Source organism: Amblyomma mixtum, chromosome 3 (assembly GCF_055824585.1).
Source record: "Amblyomma mixtum isolate Tamu chromosome 3, ASM5582458v1, whole genome shotgun sequence".
NCBI lineage: Eukaryota > Metazoa > Arthropoda > Arachnida > Ixodida > Ixodidae > Amblyomma > Amblyomma mixtum.
This window is the reverse complement of record NC_143014.1, coordinates 32,459,985-32,487,470: the sequence shown is the minus strand read 5'-3', so window position 1 is coordinate 32,487,470 and position 27,486 is coordinate 32,459,985. Positions and strand designations below refer to the sequence as shown.

The 27,486-nt window shown below is 50.8% G+C and overlaps 1 protein-coding gene across 2 annotated transcripts; it reads right to left on the bottom strand.

The window, feature by feature from the left end:
- Positions 1-26,771, bottom strand: LOC149349586 (uncharacterized). 2 transcript variants are annotated; one of them, XM_089576798.1, is made up of 4 exons: positions 26,673-26,771; positions 26,396-26,605; positions 4,068-4,386; positions 1-2,421 (listed from the first exon to the last, which is right to left on the bottom strand). In XM_089576798.1, the coding sequence occupies exons 1-4, from the start codon at positions 26,678-26,680 to the stop codon at positions 2,278-2,280; spliced, it is 681 nt and encodes a 226-aa protein (XP_089432924.1). In that variant the 5' UTR covers positions 26,681-26,771; the 3' UTR covers positions 1-2,277. The 2 variants fall into 2 exon arrangements, with proteins under 2 accessions (XP_089432924.1, XP_089432925.1); XM_089576799.1 differs by having other exon boundaries at positions 26,396-26,487; positions 26,673-26,769.
- Positions 26,772-27,486: the final 715 nt, after the last annotated feature.

Here is a 27,486-nt window from a genome sequence, read left to right as displayed (position 1 = left end):
GTAGGTAACAAACTCTCTTTTATTCGACGAAGAACCTTGGCGGATGCCGGCGAGGTGATACCACGTCGAGCTCTATATGTACACAAGGCTCCCACGCCAGAGCCGGGCCGGCGAGCACACGCCCTTTTTAGCTCGGAAACACGATCTCTTCGCTGCCTCGTCTCGAGCATATATACTGGGAATTCTCTGCAGGCAGCGTAAACAAACTCACTGGTCGGACGGCGCAGCGGGTGACGCGAGCGCATGCTGACATCGACCCCACGAAACCGATCACACCCACCGCCTCGCGCACTTTCAATGGGCCTATAAGCCCGGCACTAGCGACGCATTCCTTTGGCACATGAGCGTCCTATGACTAGGTGGTTTTCTTGGCTAAGGACATGGCACGCACACACAAAGAATAGAGACGAGACTAGGGTGTGAGACTTTTTTCTGCTTGAACTTTTCAGGAGAGGCACCCCGACCTCGCGCACCCTACATGAGCGACTTTGTATAGGGGACAAGCGGCGCGGAAGACTCCTCGCACAGGGAATCCGCAGCGAATGCCTCGTCAGTGCGTCGCCGGACGAGTGCCGCAGTAGGCAACATTCTTCTTTGGATGCGGATAGTGGGGTAAAAGAGACCCGCGTTATTTGTACCTTTCTCCTTGCGAAGCGTGTCTTCGCCACACTGAACCGACTCAGTACGCGTGACCCTGCACCTGTGTAAGTAGAACCACTAAACAAGGAACATGGTGTCTTTGCCGGAGACGCCAATATCCTCGTACTTTTCCATGCAGTCGCCTTTGGTCTCCATTCTCCCCACTCTTCGCTGTACCCTGGAAACCGTTCTCCTGAGACTGCCTCCTTCTAGGCCCGCGTGCGCGATCTCCAACCAGCGCCGCGCTACGAACCGGCTTCTGAGGCTTATCGCCACCTCCCGCGGCTGCTAAGCCACCATTAGCGGGAGCGTCAAAGTATGGTTTCGGAATATCGCAAATCGGCTCGCGACTTATGGTGGCCGACGCAGGTTGCAGTGGTTTGATGGTTGCGACAGGCAGCTTAGGCTGGCTTATGCTGCTAGCTTAGTTTTTCTGAGATTCTTCTCAGTGGTCCATGAAGGCAGTACATGTGAAGCCAAAGCTACGTACATGTGAAGCTGCGATCTGACTACGCCGGCTTAGCGGAAGAAGCCTGTCGCGTTCACGCGCCAACAGCACCGACGCACTCGATTAAAATTACAGCAAGACTCCTTTCAGAACAGCACTCTTCTTGCTTTCACTGTGCTACGCACAGCATTAGGTGGACTAGCGAGTGCACGTCAGCTGCCACTATAGGTAAACAGGGCTCGCAAGCGTCACTAACGCGACCGCATTCCTGCGGAGCGAATCTCCCGAGATTCCTGCCTCAAACGGCCGACCGTTCTTCGTGCGGGATTTGTTGAACGAGCGATCGAGACTCGCGCCTAGAAACGGAGGAAACAACAAGCACGCGATTAACAGTTCGACGTCGCTGGCTGCGCCATATGTGAGCAAAACCGGAGTAGCGGTTTGTATTTTCTGTATACTTCCCCTCAGCGCCCTCCGGAGTTTCGTTTCATGGCGCTACCGCGAACTGTACATGTATTGCAAGGCGACCACTCCGCGCTGCCCTCGGCGCCGGACGCCCAAGCGTTCTAGAACCTCCTCTGGCAATCTAGCACCATCCGCTCACAGCGAAGCCCCTAAGGCCACTCGATTCACGCGCGCGAGCTGCTCTGTTGCCGGTGGCTCGGGACAGCAATGGCACGATTGCCCCCGTTGGGAAAGCGACTCAAGTCAGCAGGCATAGAAGAAAAGTTGGCAACTTTTTTTCACACATCACGCGACAACAACCCTGGTGCCACATCCACACGCAACAATGCTCAAACGCAACACTCCGGCCCGCTCTAAGCTTTCGCCCGCTGGAGAAGCCACGCAACCTACGCGCAGCTTCTGCGGCTTCGCTTCAAGCCTGTCAACTGCAGAGGCCGAGCACGGCACTCTCGTCTTCTGGAGGCGGTGCCTGTGGTCTTCCAAACCCTATCGCCCCATCCCGGAAACACTGCGGCTGCGAGCGGCTTCTGAAAAAAAAAAAAAGGAAACAATCTGGCGACCGGGGTTCAGTTCTCCACCGCAGAGTGTGGGTCCGGCGGCGCGGGGAAGTGGCGCGGCAGGAATGTCGGTGAGCCCGGGTGTCCGCGCGCGCTTGGCTGGCCGGCGGCCGCTTGAGCGACGGGCGGCCGGCCGGCCGGGGCTCGACGGGGCGGCGCGGCCCTTCTTCACCGCGTGGTGGCCGCCGCCGGCAGGCCCCGATGCACGTCGTCCGGATAGGCCTTCTGGTCACGCGACTCCGGCGGGACCTCGTGGGCGGGCTCGGCGAACGAGCGGCCCACCATCTCGGGCTCCATCATGGTCTCGTCCTCCTGCGACGCCAGATGCACAACACGTCTCGGGATAGCACTCGCAAGCGACGTACCGAACGGCGGAAGGATGCTGGTCCGAGCGTGTGACGCGTGCCTTTGCAACTTGCGCTAGGCTGTCAAGTGGAATCTGTGGTATTACTAGCAAATAAGACGGCGTGCTTTGTCGCCACGGCCATCACTAATGCGCCCAGGTCCGAGGGAAGTAATTCCGGCGTTCACCCGAAACGGGCATCACGCACTGAGCGAAAACCGAGCCCACTTTTGCAGCAAGTTCGAGGTGCTACTAAATTAGTTCACATTGCCTCACTCAATTCTAAGTTTTGTGTGACGTTCTAAACAGCCCACCAATTTGTGGCTAACTCATGCGACCCCCCCCCCCCCCCCCCCCCCCCCCCCCCCCCGGTAAGGGACATCCTCCCTCTTGGCCCTCGCCAGACAGGCTGTTTCATTCTTTTAGTAGAATGAAAGAAATGGGCCAGTTCGCAGATATTGACAGTGGGATTTTGAAGCACGAAACTGATCCCCAGTATGTGCGGATCATTCTTAAACCCTTCGCTTCCTAATTTACGCGGGACGACAGCACGCATGCAACTTCAAAGTTCACGTGCACAGGCGACTGATAATGCAGAACTGCTGGTTCGCAGGGTAGCACGGCACAGTCTGTAGGGGCTCATCCAGACGAACTTGTTGGGCTAATTGGTCCCTCTTCGAAAAAAAAAAAAATGGCACTGTGACTGACAGATCAGAAGACAAGAGAGCACTGGTCCCAAAGGAAGCTTGTGGTGTCACTGTGTTAATCTTGATTAAAGGCAATGCCCTCACAGCTTTTTTAATCAAGGGGAAGCGTGTCACTCCGCGACCAAGGCATCGCTACACTCTAAGCATAAAATGAGTATAAAAACGGAGTAAGCTGTCGTCTAGTGCACTCCCTTTTAGAGACAGGGTATGCTGCCAAAGCCCTGGGGTAGATGTCCGCCACTAAAAATGCGGAATGCCTAAGGTTGGCAACGGAAACAAATTCCCTCTTCAAAGCATCCGAAGTTCTAACAGTTCCGAAGATTTTAATTGAGCTTTCAATCCCCTCTGTTTACTACACCTAAGACCTCCGGTGCCGCGTTTAAAAGCCCCTTTCCGTTGCTAACTGCATCAAGTTACTGTGCTTTGCAGTGGCAATATAGCTCCATTGCCTTTGCCAAGCATTCCGTGTATTTAGAGATCGAAATCTACTCTGGGACTTGGGCAGAATACCCTGCCCCTAAAAAGAGGTGCGCTAGATGACACTTCATTTCCTTTTTACTCCCTTATAGGCGAATTCGTGTTGAGTGAAGACAAGGGGCACCTTTGTAATAAGGGAGTAATTACTCATATAGAAAGAAGCTATACAGCTTTCTCACAAAGCTGTATAGCTTTATTTGTAGCCGTATGGCTGCGCTTGGGTGGATGCTGATGAGTAATTACTCCCTTATTACAAATCTACTCAACCTTGGGGGATTCCCCTAACCACTGGACCAAGGGGCACCTTGCGGTTCCGGTGAAGAAAGAATACTGTCACTACACCTTCCGGGTGTGCACTGCGCGATTAACATGTGGCGAAAGGTTGGTGCACCGTTCTTTCAAAGCAATGCTACAAAGGACTTCAGTCTCACGGGAGGTGGCGATCCGGGGAAGACGAAGTGCGCCACATCCTGCGGGAACTGGGGCGGCGGGCTGCGGATCAGGTGCTTGTGCAGGTCGCGGAAGTCGTCCGGCGGGAAGAGCAGCTGGCGCTCGTCGGCCGGCTCGTCCTGGAGCGAGAAGCGCTCCATCTGCTGCTGCAGGTACGGGTTGTCGTGGCGCGACTGGCGCAGCGCCTCCATGTCCTGCTCCAGGTTGCGCACGCGCACGGGCGACGTGGACAGCAGGTCCCAGATGCGGTCCGACGACTGCGTCATGCTGGGTCCGCCCGCCGGGCGCAGCGAGCGCCGTCTGCGCGCGATGCGACCGACTTACTGCCCGAACATGCACAGTCCCGCGCCCATAAATTTACAGAGTACGCCTTGGCGATGCGACTCTCCTGACGCTTCACCTATATTGACAATTAGGATACATACGTTAGCACGTGCCGCTGATGCGCTCGCGTATGAACCCAAGAAATCATAATAGGGACTTTTAATATCGGTTAGGGCATAGTAGAATAGCAGGGCGCTTGTAGGCATGCGCAGGGCATTGACCAGAGGGGCGTTATTGTCCTGCGCCTGCGCACTGGCACCCCATATTCTCCTATGCCCCTAACCGATATTCTAAAAGTCTCTAACATCTCTACGTAGCGCGTGACAAGTTTTGAAACGCCGGAGCGTGCTCCGTAATATTTTGGCCGCACCTGTACGCACTGTACACTGACTACAGAAGAACGCAATATCCACTCGACGAAGCATGTTGTGCTTACGCGACTGCGAGCCGATCTCAGTTTCGGAGATGTGGGTCACCTTATCAGACTGCCGACTGATGCCTGCTCTTTGCAGCTAAAGTGCCACCAGTGATCAGGACGCGAGTTGCACTAGTGAAACATATTACAGCTGAAGCACGTGTACGATGACGATTTGACCAGATGTGCAGCTAGTGTCTCCGTTTCGAGCTTCATAATTCAGAGAGTTAACGGTCACGTTCGAAGCAAGAGCGATGAGGTAGAAGCCCTTTCTAGTGTTGTTACGCTGATGCTGCTGAGAGATTTTCCTGCCCACGTTGCCGCAGCAGACATCTGAAATGTTGAGGCGTATGATGAGTTACGATATCACATTCCCGAACACCCTCCATTTCCGCCCGCTTTCTCATTGCGAGGTTTAGGTGTCCACCAGGAGTGACACGTTGTGCTCATAATTTCCACCTCTTCCTCCTCTCAAATTGAAAGAAAGGGGGTACTGCATCACATTTACTAAACTCTAAAATGGGGTTTGCTTTTGTTTCCGTGCCTTAATTTTATAGACCAAGGTAAATGTATTTGTAACTAGTGGAGGGCCATAGTTACTGATTGTGTCTGCAAATGCTTCTATTCAGATGGAAAGGAAATAGAGGAACCTCTATTCCTAGCCACTACATCTATTCGTGTTTCGTTCGAAAACGTGGTGGGAGCATGTGCGATGAGAGGTGGCTCGCACAGGCACTCAAGAGATTATTTCATGCGCAACTATAGGTGCTGTCCAATGATTCTGAACTCTGTCCATGAGGAGCGCAAAATGGCATCACTTAACTAGTGAAGCGAAGAAGTTCTAGAGAGGGATACAACACACACAGAGCCGCCGTGGCTTCCACAAGGCTGCTTGACGCCGAAGTGCGAAGCGATGGAACATGAATGTGATAGATGCGTACGTTGTCGGTGTACATGAGTACCACCGCGCACACATCGCCACAGTGCTCCTCCAGGGCATAGAAAGCTCAGCGCATGCTACAAAACACTGAACAAGTGCCAACTAAAAGTTTGAACAAACCGGGAAACAGAAGAAAGGCTACAAAGGCCATACAGCACATTAAAATTTAACTTGCCGCCGTGTCGAGTGCAAAAAGAAGGAGAAGCCGCTGCGAGGGCGTCAAAATTAGCAGAAAAGTCGCCCGCAGTATACGCAATGTGGCTTAACTAATTTACTGGCTGCTTATGAATGCCACGGCGCCTGAGGGAATGGCGAATAAATAAATATTCTGTACAACTCACGAAGCGCCGTTTGGGTTAGTGAAATTAAGTTTACTGTTGAATCCGCCTGATGCTAGTAAAAGGAGCACGTGATAAAGTGAGTACAATCATCAGTTCCGACGTTGAGGTAAGACTTATAGCGTATTCCAATCTGCGATCAGGAGCAAGTTTTCTTGCTTCACGAAGCCGAAGAGCGTGTTTGAATGGACGATTTCGGTTGAGATCCTGAGTTCTGATTGGACCGCGATGGTATGGCATATATACTCCAAAGGACCAACTAAAATATTGATTCCTTTTAGTAACGAGCAAAAATATATTTCTAGGCGTACTTTATCAAAGCGATGGTGATTTAATTACCACATATTTTTGTGTTCGACAGTTTGATGCCTTTCATTCGAGAGTTCGAACCAAAGCTATTATAATTTTGATTGCACTGATACTCCTGGTACGGACACGATTCGACGAGATTAAAGCCATATCGAACCGCGGCGCAGATTGCGAACAGAGTTCGAATGCGCAACTACACTTTGCTCAGGAAATCTTCGCCACACCCGCTTCCACTGCTTCATCCAATCGGTGAGTGCTTCGTGTTCATCGAATGTTCAGAGTTTAGAATATGAGTTGTGGTCTTAACCACGGAATCCAGCAAGCAGCTTTGAGAAACTTCGATCAGATTAGCGACACTTTTCTCGTGTGAAAATGCTGCATGACTGGCCAGAGCGTGAGCGCTCTGGCCAAAAATGGCAGACGTATAGCGATTTACGAAAATCAGCGCAAATGACCGATGACCAGAAAAAAGCGTAAACATGCCAGTCGGCATCATTATAAAGGTTATCACTTTAGGGATAACCTTCTCGGATAAACTGCTCTGTCACAGTTCTCATTCGCAGGAAAGTCGAACAATATACATGGCAATAGCTAGCTATGTTATCTTTGTCCTTCACCTTCACATATTTCGGAGAATCAGGGGCAGATCATACCAGAAAAAAAAAAAAAATATGGGTTTTGGTCGGTGCGCACGAAAGCCATCGGCTTCACACTGACGTTGAGTGTACCTGTGTGCCATGAACTGCTGTGAATGAGCGAACTGCAACTGAACGGCACCATTCTCGTCTATTGCCCTGCATGTAGTTATTTCAGCTGCAGAAAGCTTCCCCACAAAACTAGTTGCGGTGATTGGCAGAAGCAAGACGGAAATCCGCAGGGCTTTGTGGACTACGCCGCATTAAACTTTTCAGTTTTAGGAGATTTATCGAAGAAATAAGAAGCACATGTGTCCCATGGAGCAAGGGACTGCAGGAGAAACTTTCTTTTGAAATGACGGACAAAATGAGAGACGATTCGGTGGTGCTTCCGCTGCCATATATCTTAGCGCGGCTCAAAGCAGTTGTCAGGATGTGTGAGAAGGCCTCCTGCTCGTGTTCGTGAAGTCTTCGTGCACTTACTCAGCCGGGCTCTCCTAAGATGTGCCGCCGTGGTGGGTCGGTGGTTATGGTGCTCGGCTGCTGACCCGAAAGGCGCGGGTTCGATCCCGGCCGCGGCAGTCGCATTTCGATGGAGGCGAAATGTCAGAGGCCCGTGTACTGTGCGATGTCAGTGCACGCTAGAGAACCCCAAGTGGTCGAAATTTCCCGAGTCCTCTACTTCGGCGTTCCTCATAGCCTGAGTCGCTTTGGGACGTTAAACACTCATAAAACCATAAAACCATTCGCCAAGATGTTTTCGCGTCAAAACCGGAACAAATATCGGCCGTCAGTTCAAATGGCCCCCGTTAAAAATTTGCGCCCGCTTGTGCCAATAGGTCGACGTCCAAGCACGCGCTGAGTCTCACGGGGGAATTGTCGCATGCCGAGAAATTTCAGCGAATCGACATCGTCTTCGCATGCGTGGGCTCGCTGGGCGAGAGACTGCGAGAGCTCGAAAGACGCAAGACATTTGTGTTGAGACAGGGAGAGGCGTATCGACAGACAATCAAACGACACTAGAAGGCCTGCTCCTCTTGGTTCGATATCAATCGAAGCCGCACTTTCTTCGATGGCTCCTGACGCACTTCCGCCGCATAGCCTTTTATATATATACCCCTTTCCGTACATACTCGCAGTGCGCGGGCGCCAGGGCCTGCGTACCCTGCTTTACTAAAAGCGTGCAGCGTGATGGAAGCTGGAGCTGGCGTCATCCAATATGGGGCTAGACTTGCTTTGCCGGTCGCATGCGAGAATGGCTACTAATGCGCAACCGTTGCTACAAGAGAACAACTGCGCCAACTCGGCCCCTGATTGCATGACGCCTCCTGTGGATTGCACAACGGTGCTCGCCTCTAGTACGGTGCAGTATGCGGATTCGAGCTGGAACTAAAGGAATACCTTCACTTTCAACTGGCGCCTCCCTCCCCTCTCTCCGCGCGCTGGCGCGGCCTCACAACACTGCAGGGAAGAGCAAGGCGCTTGGTTATTAATGTAAGACAGCTGCTTAGTCCCCTTCTTATTCTAGTCAGCGCTCGGACGTGTCTTGTTCAAGACCGAGCGCTGACTAGAATAAAAAGGGGTCTAAGCTGCTATCTTACAATAATAACTGAGCGCTAATGTCATTAGAATTCACCTCCAAGATTTGTTAGGTACGATCTTGCATGACTGCAGCTGACTTTTTCGGCACATCTCGAGCCTGAAACTGTGCAAACATAGGCTGAATGTATGCAGAGAGTAGGAAACGTTCGGACCCATCGCAGGCGTTGCTGATAAGGAAGGAAACGACAAAGACACGTAGTGGACGGCATGTATCGTCGCGCTGCTTCACGCCTTCGACCTGGGCCGGAGTGATAACGATTCCCTCCCCGATTCTCTTCCTTTTCGCCTCGCGTCTATGGCTCAAGCGCCGCCATGGCCCCATAATATCGCCCAGATCGGCCGGTCGGCGTACAGAAGGCCAACTCCGTCGTTTTTTTCTACCTCCTCTGATTTTACTGGAACTTTCACGGTACGTTCTCCGCAGTCTTCTGGTCCTATGTGCCAGATTTCGCAGCGTAGCGGTGTTTTGTTGCTGCGCAAACGAGTTTTAACATTTCCAATTTATGGGCAACCTTGCGGCCGTCGATATTCGCTCTCCGTTTGCTGAAGGACAAAATTTCGAGCTGGCTTTTCGTCATTTCAGATCAGGGCTGGGCACGATACTTCAAAAAAGTGTCTTCGATACCGATACCAGACGCCCTGAAAAATTGAACTTTTGATACCAAAACAAAATATATTTAGGGAATTGATTTTCGATACGGATACTCGGTACTGTATCTTCGATACTTCTATACATGACTGAAATCGACAATACGGTGATTACCTAAGTTAATTTCTCCATGGCTTCTAAAACCTATAGTGCGTACAACACAGCTATTTTGTAAAGGGCTTATGCTATACATAAGCCCGGCCGCATGAATTTAATTAGGCTGCAATTTCTTCAAAACGTATCGTCGGCGCCGCTGATTTCGTTAAAACGTAAGCATTTGACTGACGCCATATTCAACTGAGCGGTCAAAGTAAAGAAAAATGAGGAGCCATATTTAGTGGACTAGCAAAATCATTTTTCTTTTAAGGCTGATGTTCTTCCCGCGACGTTGTCTGTGACCGCAGTCACATAAACTTTAAAGTGTTTTTGAGGGTCTTCATACGTTACATGCAGAATTCGTCTCTGCTTTTGCCCTGTGCTGTCGAGCGCTTCTTCTGCTTCTTCATGCACGAAAAATATTTTGATATATTCACGATTATAGGTGCGATTTCGATTGCTGATCTCCGTTCCTGCAATTGATAGATCACTTTAGATGTCATGGACCGTGAAAAAACAGCTTTCGTTGCATCTGATGGCCCCTATCATTTAAAAGTTACACTTGTGGGACTTAGTAATGCCTCTGCCATTTTCAAGCTGATGATGGGCTCCCGTCTTCAGGGCTTCAAGTGGGCGACTTGTGTGTGCTGCTACGATCGACGACGCCATGGCGTTTTCGCCTCCGTTTTCTACACGTCGAACGATTTTCTACTTTTTCTGGCCGTTTTCTGTCAAGCGCATCTCTACCTAAGGTAAATTTCACGAAGTGTCAGTTCGACTGGAGCCCAATCGCCATTATTGATTACCTGTGCGATGCCTCGGAAGTACAACCGGACCCCGGTAAAGTCCCCACCGGCAAGGACTTCGCTGCTTCCCAGTCAACGAAGAATACCCGGAGCTGTGCTGGGATTTGTTCGAGCCACGCCTTTTTAGGCCATCAGTACGCAGCCGTCACACTTTCTTGAAAGCCCTCCAAACGCGCTACTAAGCTACGCGGACATAACAGAATACTACAGCGTGAACAAGAGAGTTTTTCCCACACCTAGCAGGAATCTCAATAGGCGATAAGAACACGAAATTAGGAGAATATAAAATAACGCTCTGCCTAATCCAGTCACTGAACCAATGGTACCCAGACATACATTATCTAGCCTTCCCCATATACGGAAAACCGGGAACAATGTTTCATATGAATGGATATGTCAAAGAAACTTGAATTCCGAAGAAACATTTGACACAACCTATGAGCGTTGGGAGGCCGCCCTGAAGCAAAGCCCCCGCTATACAGGAGAACCTGGCGAAAAGGGGACGAGCAGCGGTTCAGGTCATTGGGCTCACAGATTGAGAACAACCATCTTTTAAGCTCTCAATAAATATGTGTTTTTTCTCGCATTTTAGCCGTTAAACAATTCACTGCCATGTGTAGCCCGTCCGCTATGTTCCTTTTGCTTGGGGCCCTGCCCAAGCGAGAGCGTTTTGTTGCTCATCACGTTGCTGGTCTTGCCATCAATTTTAGCCCATCTCGATACATATCAGTAAAGCAAGCTGTTGAGCGAGTTGGTGACAATCTTCCATAGTTACAGCGCGAGAGACAGGACAAGAGAGGACGACAGAGGGCACCGCCGTGTTCTGTCGTCCTCTCTTGTCCTGTCTCTCGCGCTGTAACTATGGAAGGTCGATGAAACAGTCCCAACTCAAGTTCTTCCCCACGCCTCCGGACCGCTGCCGGTGGCCGGTGGTGTCCTGGCCAAACAACAGCAGGATATATGAACTCCTCAGTACTTATGCGAAATACCGAGCGAAATTAATTACTAGTACATCGCTGAATGTGAGTGTTTGGCACTTGCTCGAACTGTTGGCAATTTTCGGCGTTCCCTGTTCAGTCGGCATTTCACAGTCCTGACCAAGAACCGTGCTTTTTCCGGGCTTTCTTCGATAAAAGGAAGGCCATGGCTAACTTGACCTACGGGCTTTTGCATCTGCAAGAGTATTTGTTCACGGTCGAGTACAAGTATTGGAGGCACCAGGACGTGGGCTGTGTCATCAACGTGTGGTGCGACCTGATTCGAGGGAGTCCAACGTTTCTTCCTTTCTCTTCTCCATTTCAGAATGTCTCAACATCACCCACAAACACCACCGTGATCTATCATTACGATCACTGATTGCAGACCCCTACTCAGCAAACGAGAATTCTTCCCCACGAGTATTTAATTGGCGCGAAAGCAATCTATCGCCGCAATATCCACTCCGATGGGCCTGAGTTGCTGCTCCTTTTGCCCCAACGGTTCCGCAGGGTGTCCTGAAGAAATACCTGCCAACCGCTAGCCACCTTGGCATGTTGCGTACGTACGGCCAGGTGTGCAGCTGTTTCTTTAACGCCCAGTTTGCGCCGCACCATATGAGGCTACGTTGCTTCGTTACCAGTGTGAAGGAAGGAAAGGCCACTTGCGTCTCCTGCTGGTGGCCTTCAGCCCACTGGCACTCACTCGAACCTTTACATGGCATTGGTCTCGACCTGTTAGTATATTGCTGACGTTCTGCTCAGGGGATAACTGGATGGATGGTCGTTGACACTGATTATAGAACCAGCAACGCAATAACGAGTTCATTAGCAGTAACTTGCGCTAGCAATGTTTCAGATTTCCTTCTGCGAGAGTATCCATCGTGGTACTTCATGAAAATTATTTACCGATCGAGACAGTTTCTCCGAAGAGCCTTCAGTGATATCCACCGCTCCTGTTACAACTGACAAACTGCCCACAACCTATTATCTCTCGACTCGATCGACTGAACGCCTTGACCGAGCGTTGATCGATGTGCACTCCTATGTACGGCCTTGGTCAAAAGCAAAGCACAGAAGGTGTTTGTGGTGCTCCGTAGGATCCAGGGTAGTCCTAAACTTTGCATAAGCGAGGACGACAGTTTTTCTTATCTTCAAGGCCCTAGAGCTCTAACGATGCCTAATGAGCCACAGAGCGTGGGCCCAGAGGCAAACTCCCTGGGATATTTTACTTTTGCAAGGGCTTTATGCCCGAGCCGACCCCATTGATTGGGAAATTGCTCTACCTTAAACGCTCGCCTACAGTTCTTTCCGCCGTGACACCTTTCTTCACCAGGCGCCCCACACTTTCCTAGAGCCTGGATATGCTGATAGTGCCTGCTGGTGCCTCAGACGCACAGTATGCACGAGGTGTCATTGCATGCAAGCAGAGCTCGAGCGCCAGCTCGCCCTCGCCTACCTCTCATCGTCACAAACCAATGAGCTGCCGGTTTATGGCTTCCACGTCTTTCCCGGGTAGCTCATTCTCCTGTGGTGCCTATCTCGCCGGGCCGGACTCGCTAAAAAACTCTTCTCCCTGTACATTGGCCATTTCCGCATGGTCCGTCAGGGGACCGATATGACCTACGAAATTTCCCCGCCCAATTTTCTAACATCGTTCACCCCCTAGCGACTGTATATAGCTGTTCACGCTGGTCGGCTCCAGCCGTACCACGCAGCTGACGCACTTCCAACCAAGCACGGGGAATGTGTTATTGTCGCCGGAGGGTCGTGTCATGATAGGTGCAGGCAGAAAGGAAGACGCTCACGGTCAAATATCCCATATGTTACAGCTCAGAGCGGATTACACAGCCAAAGAGGGCATCAAAATGAGGTGGAGCGGGGGGTGCGCTGACCGCACCGGGTGCCTTTCATCCTGCATGGTGACGCCACAGCCATGTACTGTGCGACGTCAGTACACGTCAAAGAACCGCAGGTGGTCGAAGTTATCCGGAGCCATCCACTATGGCGTCCCTCATAGCCTGAGTCACTTTGGGACTTAAAAAATGTTAAAAATCGCACCGAACTCAAGCGCGTACAAAAAGGATTGACAGCAACTTTGCAGGATACGAAGGTTTATATAGCTTTCCTTCGTGGCCGTATACAGCCGCGTTCAGGTGTACGCTAATGAGTAATTAATCGATTGAGCACCTACTTCACCGGTTCTCCCCGACACTGTAGCTACTGGCTTCTAGGCCGTTGCCATGATTTTCGCTAATCAACTCGTTGCTCTCTGCCGTGCTGCCCTAGAGTCACTAAGGCCACTTATTTTCTCTTGCACACTCCTCCTAAAGAAGAAACGAACAGAGTGGCGAAAAAGAAGATTAAATACAGACAAGCGTGGCATGAAAAGGAATTGCGTAACCGTGGAATGTGGACTCTTCTTCACTCGCCTGACATGGAGCAGGTAAGCGAAGCCGGGGCTTCGACATTCATTAGCGGCGCGCCGGAGGCACTGCTCTGCCAATTTCGTTCTTTATTCGCGACCGAGGACAGCTGCGAGCGGACGTTTCGCAATTTTTTCGGTTGAGTTGAGCTGCGCGGAAATTTCGTGCTCAACGTGCGACACCGGGGTGGAGCAGAGCCTGCGGCAGGGAGGGTTCTATAGCGGCGGCGGCGGCTGCGATCTGACGACGTTCAGCGCTTAGTACCTCAACCAACCTGGCGTCATAGGAGGCAGCTGCCAGTGGCAGAGAAGCGAGAAAACGAAGCGTCGTTACCAAATAAGACCCCGGTCCTGGTACAGCCGGCCTGCACTTAAGTGCGCAAAAATTATGCGTTTCGCCACCATCGTCATATATGCGAAGAAACTAAAATTCCGGCCCATCATCGACCAGAAATTCGCTTGCTGCCCCACGTGCGCGGTAAATTGACACGACGCGAACTATCCACCCAATCTGTCGACACCCACGCATCGACGCATATTTAGTGAGCTCCGAAAACACGTCCAAAACACTTCCATACCATTACATACCACGCTATGCAGTAAAAAAAAAAGAGAAATCGATTTCGTCATGCGGTTTATGTCGTGTCGTTTTCGCACGCGTGGGCACACCGCATGAAGCAATAGACAACTGCCCGTGTTTTCTTTAAAGGAATAAAAGATACGCTAACCACGAGGTATACCGGCATTGCAGCGCGTGTCTGAACTCGTAAATCCAAAGCACGTGGGCGCTTCAAAATTGCTTCTTTTCAGGCGCTCAGCTAAATTTTCTCGTGAGTAAAATGAAAACCTCCATGTTCGATATGAAGAAAATGGACCCGCGGCATAGCGTGCCTCGCTTTATTTGCGTAATCGTATATAGCGTGTTTCGAACCGAGGCATCCCCGTTCTCGCTTCGCTGACTGCACGGTGGGGGCAATTTGGAAGCAGAATCGCCGTTTAGTTTCGACAGGTTGACAGCAGCTTGGATGTTGCGCGCAATGACTGCTTTGCGGGAGCTTTGTATATCGAGCGACGCAGAACACTGCGCCGCTGCCAGGCTAAAGCCCGTAATATCACGATGGAAAGAAACGCGAACAGAGCGCAGCCTAGGCGCTCCGCTGTTCGCATTTCTTTTAAACACGCTTTAACTTCGGTGGTAGCAAAAAGATGCTAGAGTCGTCGTCCGCGATGCTTTCTAGGAAGACTAACGTCTTTTTCTTACCACCCAGGTAAAAGCGCGATGAAAAGAAATTCGAACAGCGGAGAGCATAGGCGCCGCGTTGTTCGCATTTATTTCCATCGCGACAGTACAACAGTTACGGACAGGTCGTTTGTTACGTTCGTTTATCCGGACGCGCGGGTGAATCGAAGATGCCGATATCACGCGAAAAGTCAGAGACGAAGGAATCTATGTTTCTGTCACACCATTTTGCCTTTGCGGCACTTAATTAAGCAACATTACAGCCGGGCAGGTAAGTGTGAACTCGCCGAGCTTTATCGCAATGCGGCTGTCCAACAGCTATCCTCGTACACCATACGAATCAAAGACCGTCCTCCCTACGTTGCTTGCGGGCAGCTAGGAGCGCCACGACAGACGGCGAATCCCATCCGCCTCCCTTTTTTAGTGCGAAAACACCACTTGTCGAGGTCAAACAGGCACACCGGTTTGTGTGATGCTTGACCTTGAGGGTGACCTTGCGTAGAACGCGAGTAAATAAATAAAATAAACATTGCCGCGACTGGGACCCGAACCCGCGGCGGAGCGAACAGGTCAACTTCGCTGCCCGCTGCACGAGAGCACCAGGCTACCGCCGCAGCCGATCATGCCCCGTGTTAAACTTCTCGCACTGTGCATTGCACATCGTCTTCTTTGCCAGCTACTATCAAACTAATGTTTGCGCTTTGAGCTATGTGGCGGTAGTGACAGATATATGTGTGTTGCATGCGTTGGCGTGGAAAACTTCGTGGCAGAAACACAACACCTGATCCATACGCGCAAGCGTTAGCAACACTGCTACAGAAACGCGGCACTGGAGCACAGGCATCTAGCATTGACGATGAAAAAGCTGAAGGCGCGCGTAACGGGCTCCCTGGGTCAGTGGACACCTCAATCGCGCTTTGAGGAGGTACGTGGCGATGGTGTCCACCTGCAAAACACTGTGCTTTTGAATAATATTTCCTGCTTAGCAATGCTAAACCGCCTGACTTTTTTTTAATGCGTTCCTCTTTGCACGCGTCTCTATCTCTACATATCTCTACGGGTACCCGTGAAAGACTGGCTTTCATAGAGATACGCAGGTTAAAGAAAAGCAATGAAGGTCAATAGCGAAGGCGACGTTTATGCGTTTAGAGAGAGCACGTTTAATGAGACGTTAAGGTACAAAACATTTGGCGGATTAGGGTTAAAAAAGCAGCGTAGAAGAACACAGAGCGCACATACATGCAATCTCAGCAATAAGCTCATTACCCCAACAAGGATCTAAATAATGAAATTATTAGACCGTTTTAGCACAGCGCGAGCCGCTACCGCGGGGAGCCACCGGCGCAGGCGCAGTTGGGCCCCGCGGATCGCGATGGCAGAACGCGATCGCACTACGCTGAAGCTATCAGGAATGTGCTCATGCTTACACCTACATTATAAATCTACAGGCAGCATTAGCGTGGCGGCTAAATTGCCACCAACCCTATTCGAAGACGACATAGTTCTTGAGTATCACTGTGCAGTTTAACAATGTGGATCACAGATAAGCGAAACACGGATTTCTGCACATACCACTCGATACCACGCCCTTCGTATCCCAACGTAAAGGGCCGCGCAACTCGTTGGTGCTTCACGTTGTGAGAACAGCGCGAACACAGGACGGGAGAAGAGGCAGTCTAAACAAGGACATCACATCTGAGCTTGCTCTTCCCAGTCTCTCCTTTCATTTGCTCAACACGATCCAGACCCAACTATATATACATGCATATCCCACTTAAGTATCAACCCTTTTCACATTCGGCGGCTCCTTTCTGTTACAGACTCGCGACGAAGCACGTACCGCTCGTACCGCTAGGGAAAACTCTTGACCTCTTTGGGTAAATAGAGAATGGCATTTCATCCAACTTCTTCGGTGCGTGCGGCAAAAAGGCGTCCTATTGAATTCCCAGCCGAAGGCCGCGGGAGAACTAGAGATAGGTACACGTTTGTCGCGATATTTGCTTGTTCGCATTACACATGCGCGGAAGTTGTTTTATGGACTGCTGAACAAAAAGAGGAATTACTTATCTCCCGAGAGAAGGCCAGCACATCGCGATACACCATCGATAATTTAATTTAGAAGACATCATCTGCTGATAATTCAATCTGAACGTTACTGGTGATTCGATTTACGGAACGACAGCCAATAAATTATTGCGGATAAGTCAGAGATGCGTTGCATTTGAAATATTTTACCTGCATATTTTACCTGTGGAGTTTGTGCATTTCGTTTTTCTACTTCCGTGCATTCTTTTTCTGTTGCAACCGAATGAAGCCAGCGGGGCTGTATGCTAGTACAGGCGAAACACGGTACGTAGTATATACAGGGCGTTTAAGACTTTGCACAATTTTTAAATATAAGCTTTTTGCGTTAGAAGACCACTTAATTCGGCATAACTTTTTCAGCTGTGTAGTACGAAGTGCTAACTAGCAGAATGGTTAACTAATACTGAATAGTTAACTTTTTAACTATTACTTTTAGGCTCCTTAATTATTATGAGGCCTATAGCCCACCGTGAATAATGTCCACATCAGTTTTTAGAATTTTTAAGATGCGGTTACCTTCGGCGCTGTAGCCCAACAAATTTTGGCTATTTCGACAAGTTACGCCCACTGGAGAGGTTGCTTTGCCTGCAAGCTTCTCGAAAGCCTATGTATTTCAGCGCGATGCAGCCAGAATTTGTTGTGCCGCAGCGCTGAGCGTAACCGCGCTTTCGAAATTCTAAAAACTGATATGGATACGACTTATGGTGGGCCACACAGCTCACAATAATCAAGAAGGCTAACAGTAATGGTTAAAAAGTTCACAATTCAGTGTTATTCAACCAGCCTGCTAGTTAGCACGTCTTAGCTGTATTCTGGTGTACTACACTGCTGACAATGATATGCCGAAAAAATCGGTCTTCTTACTCAAAAAGCCTGTTTTTAAAAATTGTTTGGTTTGGTTTGGGTTTTAACGTCCCAAAGCGACCCAGGCTATTAGAGACGCCGTAGTGAATGGCTCCGGAAATGGCAACCACCTGGAGTTCTTTAAAAATTGTGTAAAGTCTTAGGTTAAACACCCAGTATATAACTGTTATATACAGCTTCTATCAAAAGTTCCCAGGCCACAAAGTCTGCTTTCGAGTCGTGCATAGTGGGGCATTTACGACACCCCCGAACCTCAAAATATAATAAGAAAGCAATTACTCAATGGCGTCCACCCAAGCGCAACCATACGGCTAAAAAGAAAAGCTATACAGTTTCCACAGAAACGTCGTAGTTAAAGAAGAATTCGTCCTGATCCTGGGTTCGAACCCGAACAACCGCTGCACCGGAACAGTCGCTCTACCAGCTGAGCTAACCGGAACCGCTAGCATACGGTAGGGCGAGGACGAATTGATCAGTAAGGTTTTCGAGTTATTGACCAATGCGCTCTCGCCCTACTGTATGCTAGCCGTCCCGGTTTGCTCACTTGATAGAGCGATTTCTCCGGTGAAGCGGTGGTCCGGGTTCGAACCCCGGACCGGGATGAATATTTCTATAACCATGAAGTTTCTGTGGAAACTATATAGCTTTCTTTTGTAGCCATGCGGCTGCTCTTGGCTGGATGCCTATGAGTAATCACTTCTTTATTACAAGTCTACTCCCACTTGAGGGATTCCCCTAAACATTTTACCAACCTCAAAATATCTTTCACCAGGGTGGAAACTTGGGCAAGTCGGTATTGATCCAACAACACAGGCGCTAACTTCCGACTGACGAAGAAAACCAAACCCAACCAAGTGAACGGAGCCTGAGCAAAAGTAGCGCATGCGCTGACCTAAGATAAAAAATCGAAAAAAAAAGGTGCGATAAAATGCGATAAAAAATGTGAGATCACTGATGCTTTGAACCCAAGAAGGCCAGCTCTCGTTTAGACAAGGAAATGGACGGAGTACTAACGCAGTTATCTTGTAAGGCAGCAATCTGTGCAGCTTCCACAATTTCGCGAGTTAGCTTATCTCTACTCTTAGCAACGACTGAGCATTTGTCCAAAAATGGCACGCACTTGCAATCTTTGCAGTGCAAAGCTAGATTGCTGCCGGTATAAGTCTTCATGTTATTATTGTGCTCTCGAAGCCTATCGTTCAGGCACCTACCGGATTGCCCAATATACTGCTTGCCACAGGAGAGCGGAATGTTGTACACAATGCCCTCAGTACACTTAACAAATCTTTTCCTGTGGCGGATGGTACACTGCTGCTTTTGGGAGCTATGTGCGGAGGGCACGGACCTTTTGCATAACACACTGAGCTTTTGTGGAGCTGAAAACACCACGCGAACGTTTGCCTTTTTCCCTATTTTCTTGAGATTGTGCGCGAGACAATGGACGTAAGGAATGACAGCCACCTTGCCTCTCGTTTCTTCTGTAGTGTTAGGTTCTTTCCGGAGCTTCTTTTTCAGGAGGTTTTCGGCGACTGAACCCATGAAATCTTTAGGGTACCCTGCTTCGAGGAACCTCGCGAGTTGTTCATGAAAGCTAGATGCGGATTGATGGGGGCATGACTTTTCAAAGGCGTTTTCCATGCAGAGGTTAATAATGCCTCGTAGAGATAAGCGATAAGAGTAGAGATAAGCTAACTCGCGAAATTGTGGAAGCTGCACAGATTGCTGCCTTACAAGATAACTGCGTTAGTACTCCGTCCATTTCCTTGTCTAAACGAGAGCTGGCCTTCTTGGGTTCAAAGCATCCGTGATCTCACATTTTTTATCGCATTTTATCGCACCTTTTTTTCGATTTTTTATCTTAGGTCAGCGCATGCGCTACTTTTGCTCAGGTTCCGTTCACTTGGTTGGGTTTGGTTTTCTTCGTCAGTCGGAAGTTAGCGCCTGTGTTGTTGGTGTGTGTTCTCTCCCCTTGTGTCCGTCGTCCTGGTTTTGCGCTACTCTTATGTTATGGCTCAAAATATCTGTAAGGGTTAGGAGAGGCATCATTCCCTTGTCTGAGGACCTTGGTAGCCTCACAGGCACCTTAAGTGACAGAGTATACTGCTGAAAAGCAGACCCTGTGGCTTGGGAACTTTCTGACTGAGGGCTCGGTGCTCTCGATTCATGTACAAACCTAAAATACACTGTAGTTGCCCGAAAAATGTGCAGAACCCAGCAGCATAAGGATAGTTTAGTGCGATAGCATTTCGCCGTTGTGTGTTTGTTTGCTTGTTTGTCTGTTGCTTGTACGAACCCAGTTTTGTGGCCAGCTGTCCACCTGCCCACTGGGTTGTGGGCGACCTGCCAGGTTGCTCGGGAAGAGCAGCTTGGGTCGCTCTGTGGAAGACTGGCGACACGGGTGCGGCGACCAATCTCTCGCACTTGACTTCAAGCGAGGTTTGTAAATATGTGCGAGTGTTTGTCGTGGCTCAGTCGCTAGAGAGCTGGGCTGCTAAGCAACGCGTGGAAAACAGCAACACTGAGGCCAGACCCACAAACCTCTCGCAATGTCGTTTCGTTATTTACAGAGTGTCGAGGCGCTAATCAATCGCGATAGCCAACGAGACGGTATCGAAAGCTGCGGCTATAAGCACGAAGCGCCCTTGTAGACACGCGCAGGAACGAGAACTATTTATTCAACAAGCCGGAGTGAGACCCTCAGAACTGCTCTTACGTCAGTGCGCCTCCTGACTGGCCCATCTTGTTCTCTATTCTGCGATTAGGCTGTCGTCCCGTCATGTATAATGTCAGGCAGCGCTCGTGCGCCGTCCGGTTAAGATAATCTTCGCGAATGTAAACCCTGGCCCCTGGTGCTGGCAGGTCTCTTTCGTGGTGCATGACGTGCCTCTAGCTTCAGTTTCAGGAGCTCCTCTTCAAACTCTGCGCCGACACCCGCACGTCCGCAGCTAGACGGTTTCAAACGGCAGTAGGCCATTTTACCGGCAAAGGCGACCTATCGTTCCTGTGCGGGCGCTTGCGCTTCTCCTGGGCGCCGCTCACTTTCTATTGACTAAACAGCGAATTGTGGGCAGCGCGGACGGTGGCGAGCCGAAAATGCCTCAGCTATGGAAAACTTCGCGTGTTTCACATCCACGTATATATAGGGGAGGGGATGTCGTAACGGGTTCTCGATGGAATGCAAAGAAGGAAATTTGATTTGCGCAAATAAAAGAAAAGTATCAGACCAGGAGAGCGTTTGGTCCATTAAAGCCGCACTGCCATTATCTCACTACCATTTGCTGTCCGTGCGTATCTGACCAGCTGAACTGGACGAGAAAGAGATGCATCAACAAGCGGCCGATGACAGTTCGCGAGGAATGCACAAGCAATCGAAATATTTGTCGGGAGGTTTTGAATGTGTTGTTCTTATTCTCCCCCGTTCACGGATCTTAGGAGCACACAATCGGTCCCTGGGCAGCTCAACTGCGAGCCGCGCGCTCAAGACATGGACGCCGTTTTTATTTCAATATTAGAGACATTTAGAACAGGCTGTCGTTATCGGTTAGGGTCATAGGGGAATAGGGGGGGGGGGGGGGGGGACAGTGCGCAGGCGCAGGACAGTAACTCCCTCCGGTTATTGTCCGGCGGCTGCGCACTGCCCCCCCCCCCCCCCCCCCCTGTTACCCCTATGACCCTAACCGATATCGTCACCCTATTCTAAATGTCCCTATTAACGCGGAGGCCATTACTTCGGGGCCACAAACTTGTGGGCACGGTGCGCAGTCGCCAAGGGCGCCTCACCGAAGGCGCCGCCGCCACGGGGGAGACGGAGCGCGACGTCGCGCTTGTCCTTGCCTGGACTTTCGCCGAAGGCTGAGGCCGGTCGTGACAAGCCAATCAATGCCCCGTTGCCCTCCCCCCTCATTGTGTGGTGGCCTCCTCCCCCCCCCCCCCCCCCTCCTCGCCCGCTGCTGCTCGATCGCAGATCCATCGCTCCCCACCCACGAGGACGCGCTCCATCGAACGCGGGCGAATCGGCCCCGCCACTCCCCCTTCTAGAAAAGAAAAACCCTTGCGTGGAGGTCATCTCCCCGCACGAGAGAGATGGATGATGCGGCCGTTAGTTTTATCGCCGTTTTTAGCGCCCGCAGTACTGCCGATGCTTTGCTGCTCAAACAGCGGCACAGAGTACGGCGGCTCGGTGTCTGTGCTGGACTTGCAGACAGTGGCCAAAATGCCGTCTCTACAGCGAGACAGTGATGCAGAATCAAGGACATTCCTCCCACAGTTTCCCACTTGCAGTGAACGCCCCTCGTTACCTAAACAGACCATGCTCCTTGCATTTTTTGAAATGGACAGCTTCTCCACTGCAATGAAATTCCAATGAAATACAGCTTTGGCCCCGCGATGAACCAGCGAGAAACGTATACAATTATCCTCGCATAAGTTCCAAGGACGAGAAGTCCAAGCGCAGCGAGTTACAGCTGAAGCTTGGAGAAGAATGGATCGCAACTTTAACGCGTCAACAGTTGGACCACACGTCGCCATTCGTCGAAGCACGCTTCTCGTCCTCCTCTCCACTTGGTTCTTTCCGTTATGTACGGCACAGCGAAGAGCTCTTGAAACTCGGAAGTGGGTCCCGCTCGTGGGGGGTGCTCGACTTACCCTCCGTACGGAGTAAATCTTTGTACATTCTCGATTAAAGCTCCGTCTGCTGTTCATGGACTCATCATAGCATCATAGGACACCAACTCTACTGCAACCACACACACGTACCGACTTGGCAGGCTCACGCTGCCGTCGCAGAAAGTGAAGCGACTTGATGCGACTCGCTCGCATCAAGTCGCGACCTTTGAGCTGAGCGCTCAACTGCGGGGCGTTCAGAAGTGCAGATATCGCACTCTTACGCGAGCTCTGCACTGTCAGTCACCATTTGCGGTTCGTGCAAGTACGTGCTAGTAGAGCGAGCGCTTGTGAGCACGTGACAAGCACAGATGACAGAAACACTGTTATGCATTTTCTTTTTTTTTTAGTTTTGCATTGAACCAAAAATGCATTAAAGATACCTGAATTTGAAGGAAAACTATTTAGAGAAAATCAAATGCATGCTCCTTGTTCACGCTGTGAAAGTAATCGTTGACGCATGCTCCTGCGGCACGCAGTTCCCATCGCACTGCTTATCGTCTAAATGTTATCGGTCCTTCTGCTCGCACTACAACGTTCTCCGCATTAGTGTTCCCTCGGACAGCCTCAGAATTTCCATGTAAATGCCTCTCGCATGACGTCCGCCGTTAGAATCTGCCCATCGAGCTTTTGAAATCTTGTAACCATCCATTTTTAACCATGAATACACAGACTATGTCAGTCGTATGTAAATCACTCACATACTTTTCTAAATTCCCTCCTCCCTTATGCAACTCGCCCGGAAGAAGGGCCTTTTAGGATAGCGATCTGATGAGATGTGAATAAAGTGTTCCATTCCTTGCTGCTTCGACCACCCGCATTTATGCGTATTTGCAACTTCAAATGCCGAGCATGCGCAAAAACTGAGGCTAAGAAATATGGCCAAACTTGCTTTAATGAACGAGGTCGCGCCTTAAATTAACATATCGGTATGAAGCCTTTGTCGCATTTCAAGTCCACTTCTGAAGCACGGGGGGAATTACGTCGTAATTTAAATGCCAAGTACTTGTATTTGTCATATAGCGCAGGCACAAATGAGCTGAGTACGTCACCGTTATGGCTCGAACCGACGACCTCCGTATATCGCGTGCTCCGCTTATGTCAGGTGCATGCATAGGGGTCTTAACAAAACAGCGCCTCAGCTGGCCATGACAGCGTGTGTGGAAAATCGTGTCGGATCGCTCTTCCACATTTAAAGTTAGCAGCTGCAACTAGCCGGTACGTATCCCTCTGACATTTTGCTATCTGTAGCGGCGAAAAGAATTCGAGGGCGGAAAGCCTCTCGATGCAGTGAACTGAAGAGAGTTCAAACTTCAGTGATAACAAGCGAGGCACGGAGTTGTAGTGCTTCAAGTGATTACAGGAGTCATACGACATCGCTGTTTGACAGGCGCGTTACCTGCACGCCGTCGTGGTCAGGAGAGGTGCTTGTGAACGTTTTTAAGCGGTAATGCTCACGAAAGCAAAGGACAGAATTCAGCACCGGAGCTCAGTGGTTGCGGCACCAAGTGCCGTATGTAGGCCAGATGTTAATCTGGAGCTCGTTAGCCCGCTCCAGAATTTCTGCTCATTGGCGCGTTTGAATTTCTCCCTCATCGAAAAGTGGCCGCATCGGCGGGAAGTCGACGCGTAACAAATGAGAAGGGTAGGCTGGTTTTTAACGGTGGTACGTTCTTTTCTGCTATATTGTCCGACAGCTTGGTCCCTAAACCACGACCAACTGCTGTGGCTCCGCGGCTGTGGCGTCCTGCTGCTGTTGGGCACGAGGTAGCGGGTTCGATTCCTGGCCGAGGCGGCCTCGTTTCAATGGAGGCGAAGTGCAAACACGCCAGTGCGCGTTAGTTTTGGCGCACGCTAAGAAAAGTACACGTTAAATGGGAGTCCCCCCTCCACCCTTACTAATGCGTATTGTAAAAATTTATTCGTGTTTCCCCGTGGCCACGGCCACCTAAAACACTGCGTCTCCCATTTTCTTCTGTGGTATCGATCGTTGTGACCCCCTTTCGTTGATTGGAAAATAAATACAACCCTGTATGCTGACAAGAGCGTTTTGGTCTCTCACAAGCTCTGCACTCAAACGTTCCAAGGCAGAACATTTATGCAAAATGAAATAAATGTCTATCTTGGGATGCAGTGCCTGTTCCTGTCTCGACCGAAGTATCACCGCACCCAGAGCGCTTACGCCAGCGCTTCTGCGAGTTCTGAAAGCCAGTACGCATTTTCTTCAGTACGTTCTCTGAGTGGTTCTATTGCAGCCCCTCGAGTGAGTCCGGACCAGGTTTGTTCTGCCTGAAAACTACGCGCACTCCTCCAGCAATGGTTATATCAACATTTGCCTGATAGCCATCACGCTACAGATGCTTTTTTTCCTTCCTTTTTAGAGATCCCAAGTTTCTTTTTTCTTAACTTGCTGTTCAAAGAACCTCAAACTACACCCGCAGTACACAGCACCACACACCCACGACAACAGCTGAGAAATCTTCTCGCTACTCGCGAGTACCACCAGGTAGCATTTTTAGATTTACTTTAGCCATCATGGTAAATAATTATCGGTTAAAGTTTGTGACGACGTCCGCCAACTAAATAAATCATCCAGTCCAGTGTACAACAGTATACACAAGTACTGTTTCGCGAGACAAAGGTGTTAGCAAAACAGCAGACTGACCCTCCAGAATTTTACAAATTCGCGTAGAACCCTGCAGCACGCTGCGGCGATTCGCTGCGCTCGAAATTGTGCTGTTTAGCAGTAGTGCGACTCGCGCCTGGTCAAGGGCGCAAATCGATTGTGCCGAAAAAAAAAAAACACACCTGTCATCCTCAGTCGTCCCGCATTGCATAATTACATAGTGATATGTTCTCAGCAAGGTTCTGCGTGAATTTGTTAGCTGTCAACTTCATACGGCATTGTAAAGCTCGCTGGTATACAAGCGTCCACACAGGTATATCTGCTAGAAAAGACGTCATCACGTCCCATCTAATCCAGGAAGGCCGAGAAGCCACATCGATTCCTGACGAACCGAAAAGCATTTTGGCCTGGCAGAGAGATAAATGATGCCATCGTGACTTAGTTTCTTAAACCAGCTTGCTCCCAGCAGGACTTGGCAGAACTCGGGACTTGAAGAAATCCGCACCGGTCTGCTGTGTGCCGCCACCCGACAGGCGAGTTCCAATAACCGGCGGGGAAAATGTTCATGCTGCCGTACACACTCTGTGCTCTGTGTATTACAGAAGCGTACTGACTGTGCCAGGGGATGGCTTGCTTTTCCTATGTTCGACACGACGTTTTCTGATACTGACAGCATCATATCCGCACACCAGAAAAGGGTTGTCAGTGTAGACGATATGAAAGCGTTTAGTAACGACAGGGACACAGATTTACAGTAACGCAGCTTTCTAGAAACGTCTACGTTGTTCGAAAACTGAGCGTCTATCTTCGACTGAAAAGATGCCCTCTGAAGAGTTACAACATTCGTCGTCAGCCACCACACTTTTTTTTTTCTAGCCGTTTACGGCGCCATTCATGAAGGCCGAGGATTGCTTTGTGTATTTTGGTCGTGCGGAGCGGACGCTCGGACAGCGCGAAACTGAAGGCGTCGATATTGCGCTGCACAATTTGCCTGAAAGTCTTTTCTCTTTGTCCACGACTCCTCGTCTCTCACCATACGCCACAACACAAACCTTGCCGGCAAACACCGAGGGCGGCACCGCGTCACAACAATCGAACACGGGGGCGTATGTAGTACACACGCAAGACGGACACTGGCCACGGTAGGAGCCTGTCGCGAGGCGCTTCACTGTGACAGCACAAGAACTGCTACGAGTCAACACGGGACGACTGGCCGAGAAACGCGCGAGACGGCGCAGGACGCCAGCGATGTGCTCAGGCGTGTCCCCCGGCGTCTCGCGCATCGGTCTGTACCAGCGGCGTGCGAATGGTTCGCTCACCTGAACATGCTGGTGAAGACATCGAGCGGGTTTCGGCGGCTGCCCGGCAGCGAGGCGGTCTCCGCGTTCATGGAGTCCGGCTGAAGCATGGCCTGCGAGCGGGGACGTCGTTCCGACACTGAGCGCAGCCGGACGCCGGAGAGGCAGCCGACGGGGCTCGAAGCCCGCATCAGCGGCCGCGTTTCGGCCTCGGAAGAGCAGTCCGCGGACCTAGGGGACAGGGACGGCTCGGCGGCTCAACTAAGGACGGGGCTGCCGGGGCGTGCCCGGGGCCTACCTGCTCATGGGCTCGGCCGTCGGGGGGGCCGCCGCGGGGCCGCCGCGCGGCTGCTGCTGCTGCTGCTGGGCGCCAGCACGATGCTGCCAGCTCCGGCCATCGCGCAATGACTCACTACTGCGATGGGCGCGCGATCGATCGCCGGCGCTGCGGGCCCGCCGGCGCCGCCACCGCGTGGCCCACTTCGTACGAGGCGAGCACCGAGCGCGGGGCTGCCCCCCTGGGCGCCCACCGGACAGGAGGCGTAACAACTCACGGGTGCCGAGGCTGAAGGAAGGGGCCGACGGCCGTCAGAGGTGGAGGCTTCGTGCATTTCGACGGTGCAAGGCTGGAGCTGCGAATTCGGTGGGATCGCGGCAGGCACGAGGTCTGGGAGAACGCCGGACCGTGGCACGCGTCAAGCAGCACTCACGCGCAGTTTCCTCTTTGTCAACGGAGTATCACTGCCATCCGCTCACGGAATGGCTTCTCTTGGTTTATTATCATCATCTTCAAAAACGTCCCGCTGTACTTTTCTGAACAAAACAACATAACGCAAAGGGGTCTTGTGAGAACAGAGGGCGGATACATGCAGTTATGTTTCGGGTGGAGAGATACCAAGACAAGAATCCATGCTTTGCAGACATTCTTGTGGAGTGCGCGTGCTTTGGTCTTGCTGCCGAAAGCAGGCATGCGAAAAAAAGCAAGCTTGGCGCTGCAAGCAACCTCAGCCACCCGATTCTTGGTCGATCCCCCAGTGTGGGCATGTGCCATCTTTTGAAAGGTTAACAACAACAACAATAAATCGCTATACGTGCCGGCACCTAAGCCGAGG

Bases quoted from the DNA above. Each gene is read 5' to 3' on its own strand.
- LOC149349586 (XM_089576798.1), bottom strand. The intron at 4,387-26,395 runs GTGAGCGAACCA...CATCGCGCGCAG, and splicing joins GTCTTCACCAGCATGTTCAG to ACGGCGCTCGCTGCGCCCGG. The intron at 2,422-4,067 runs GTGAGACTGAAG...CTGGCGTCGCAG, and splicing joins TCCCCGGATCGCCACCTCCC to GAGGACGAGACCATGATGGA.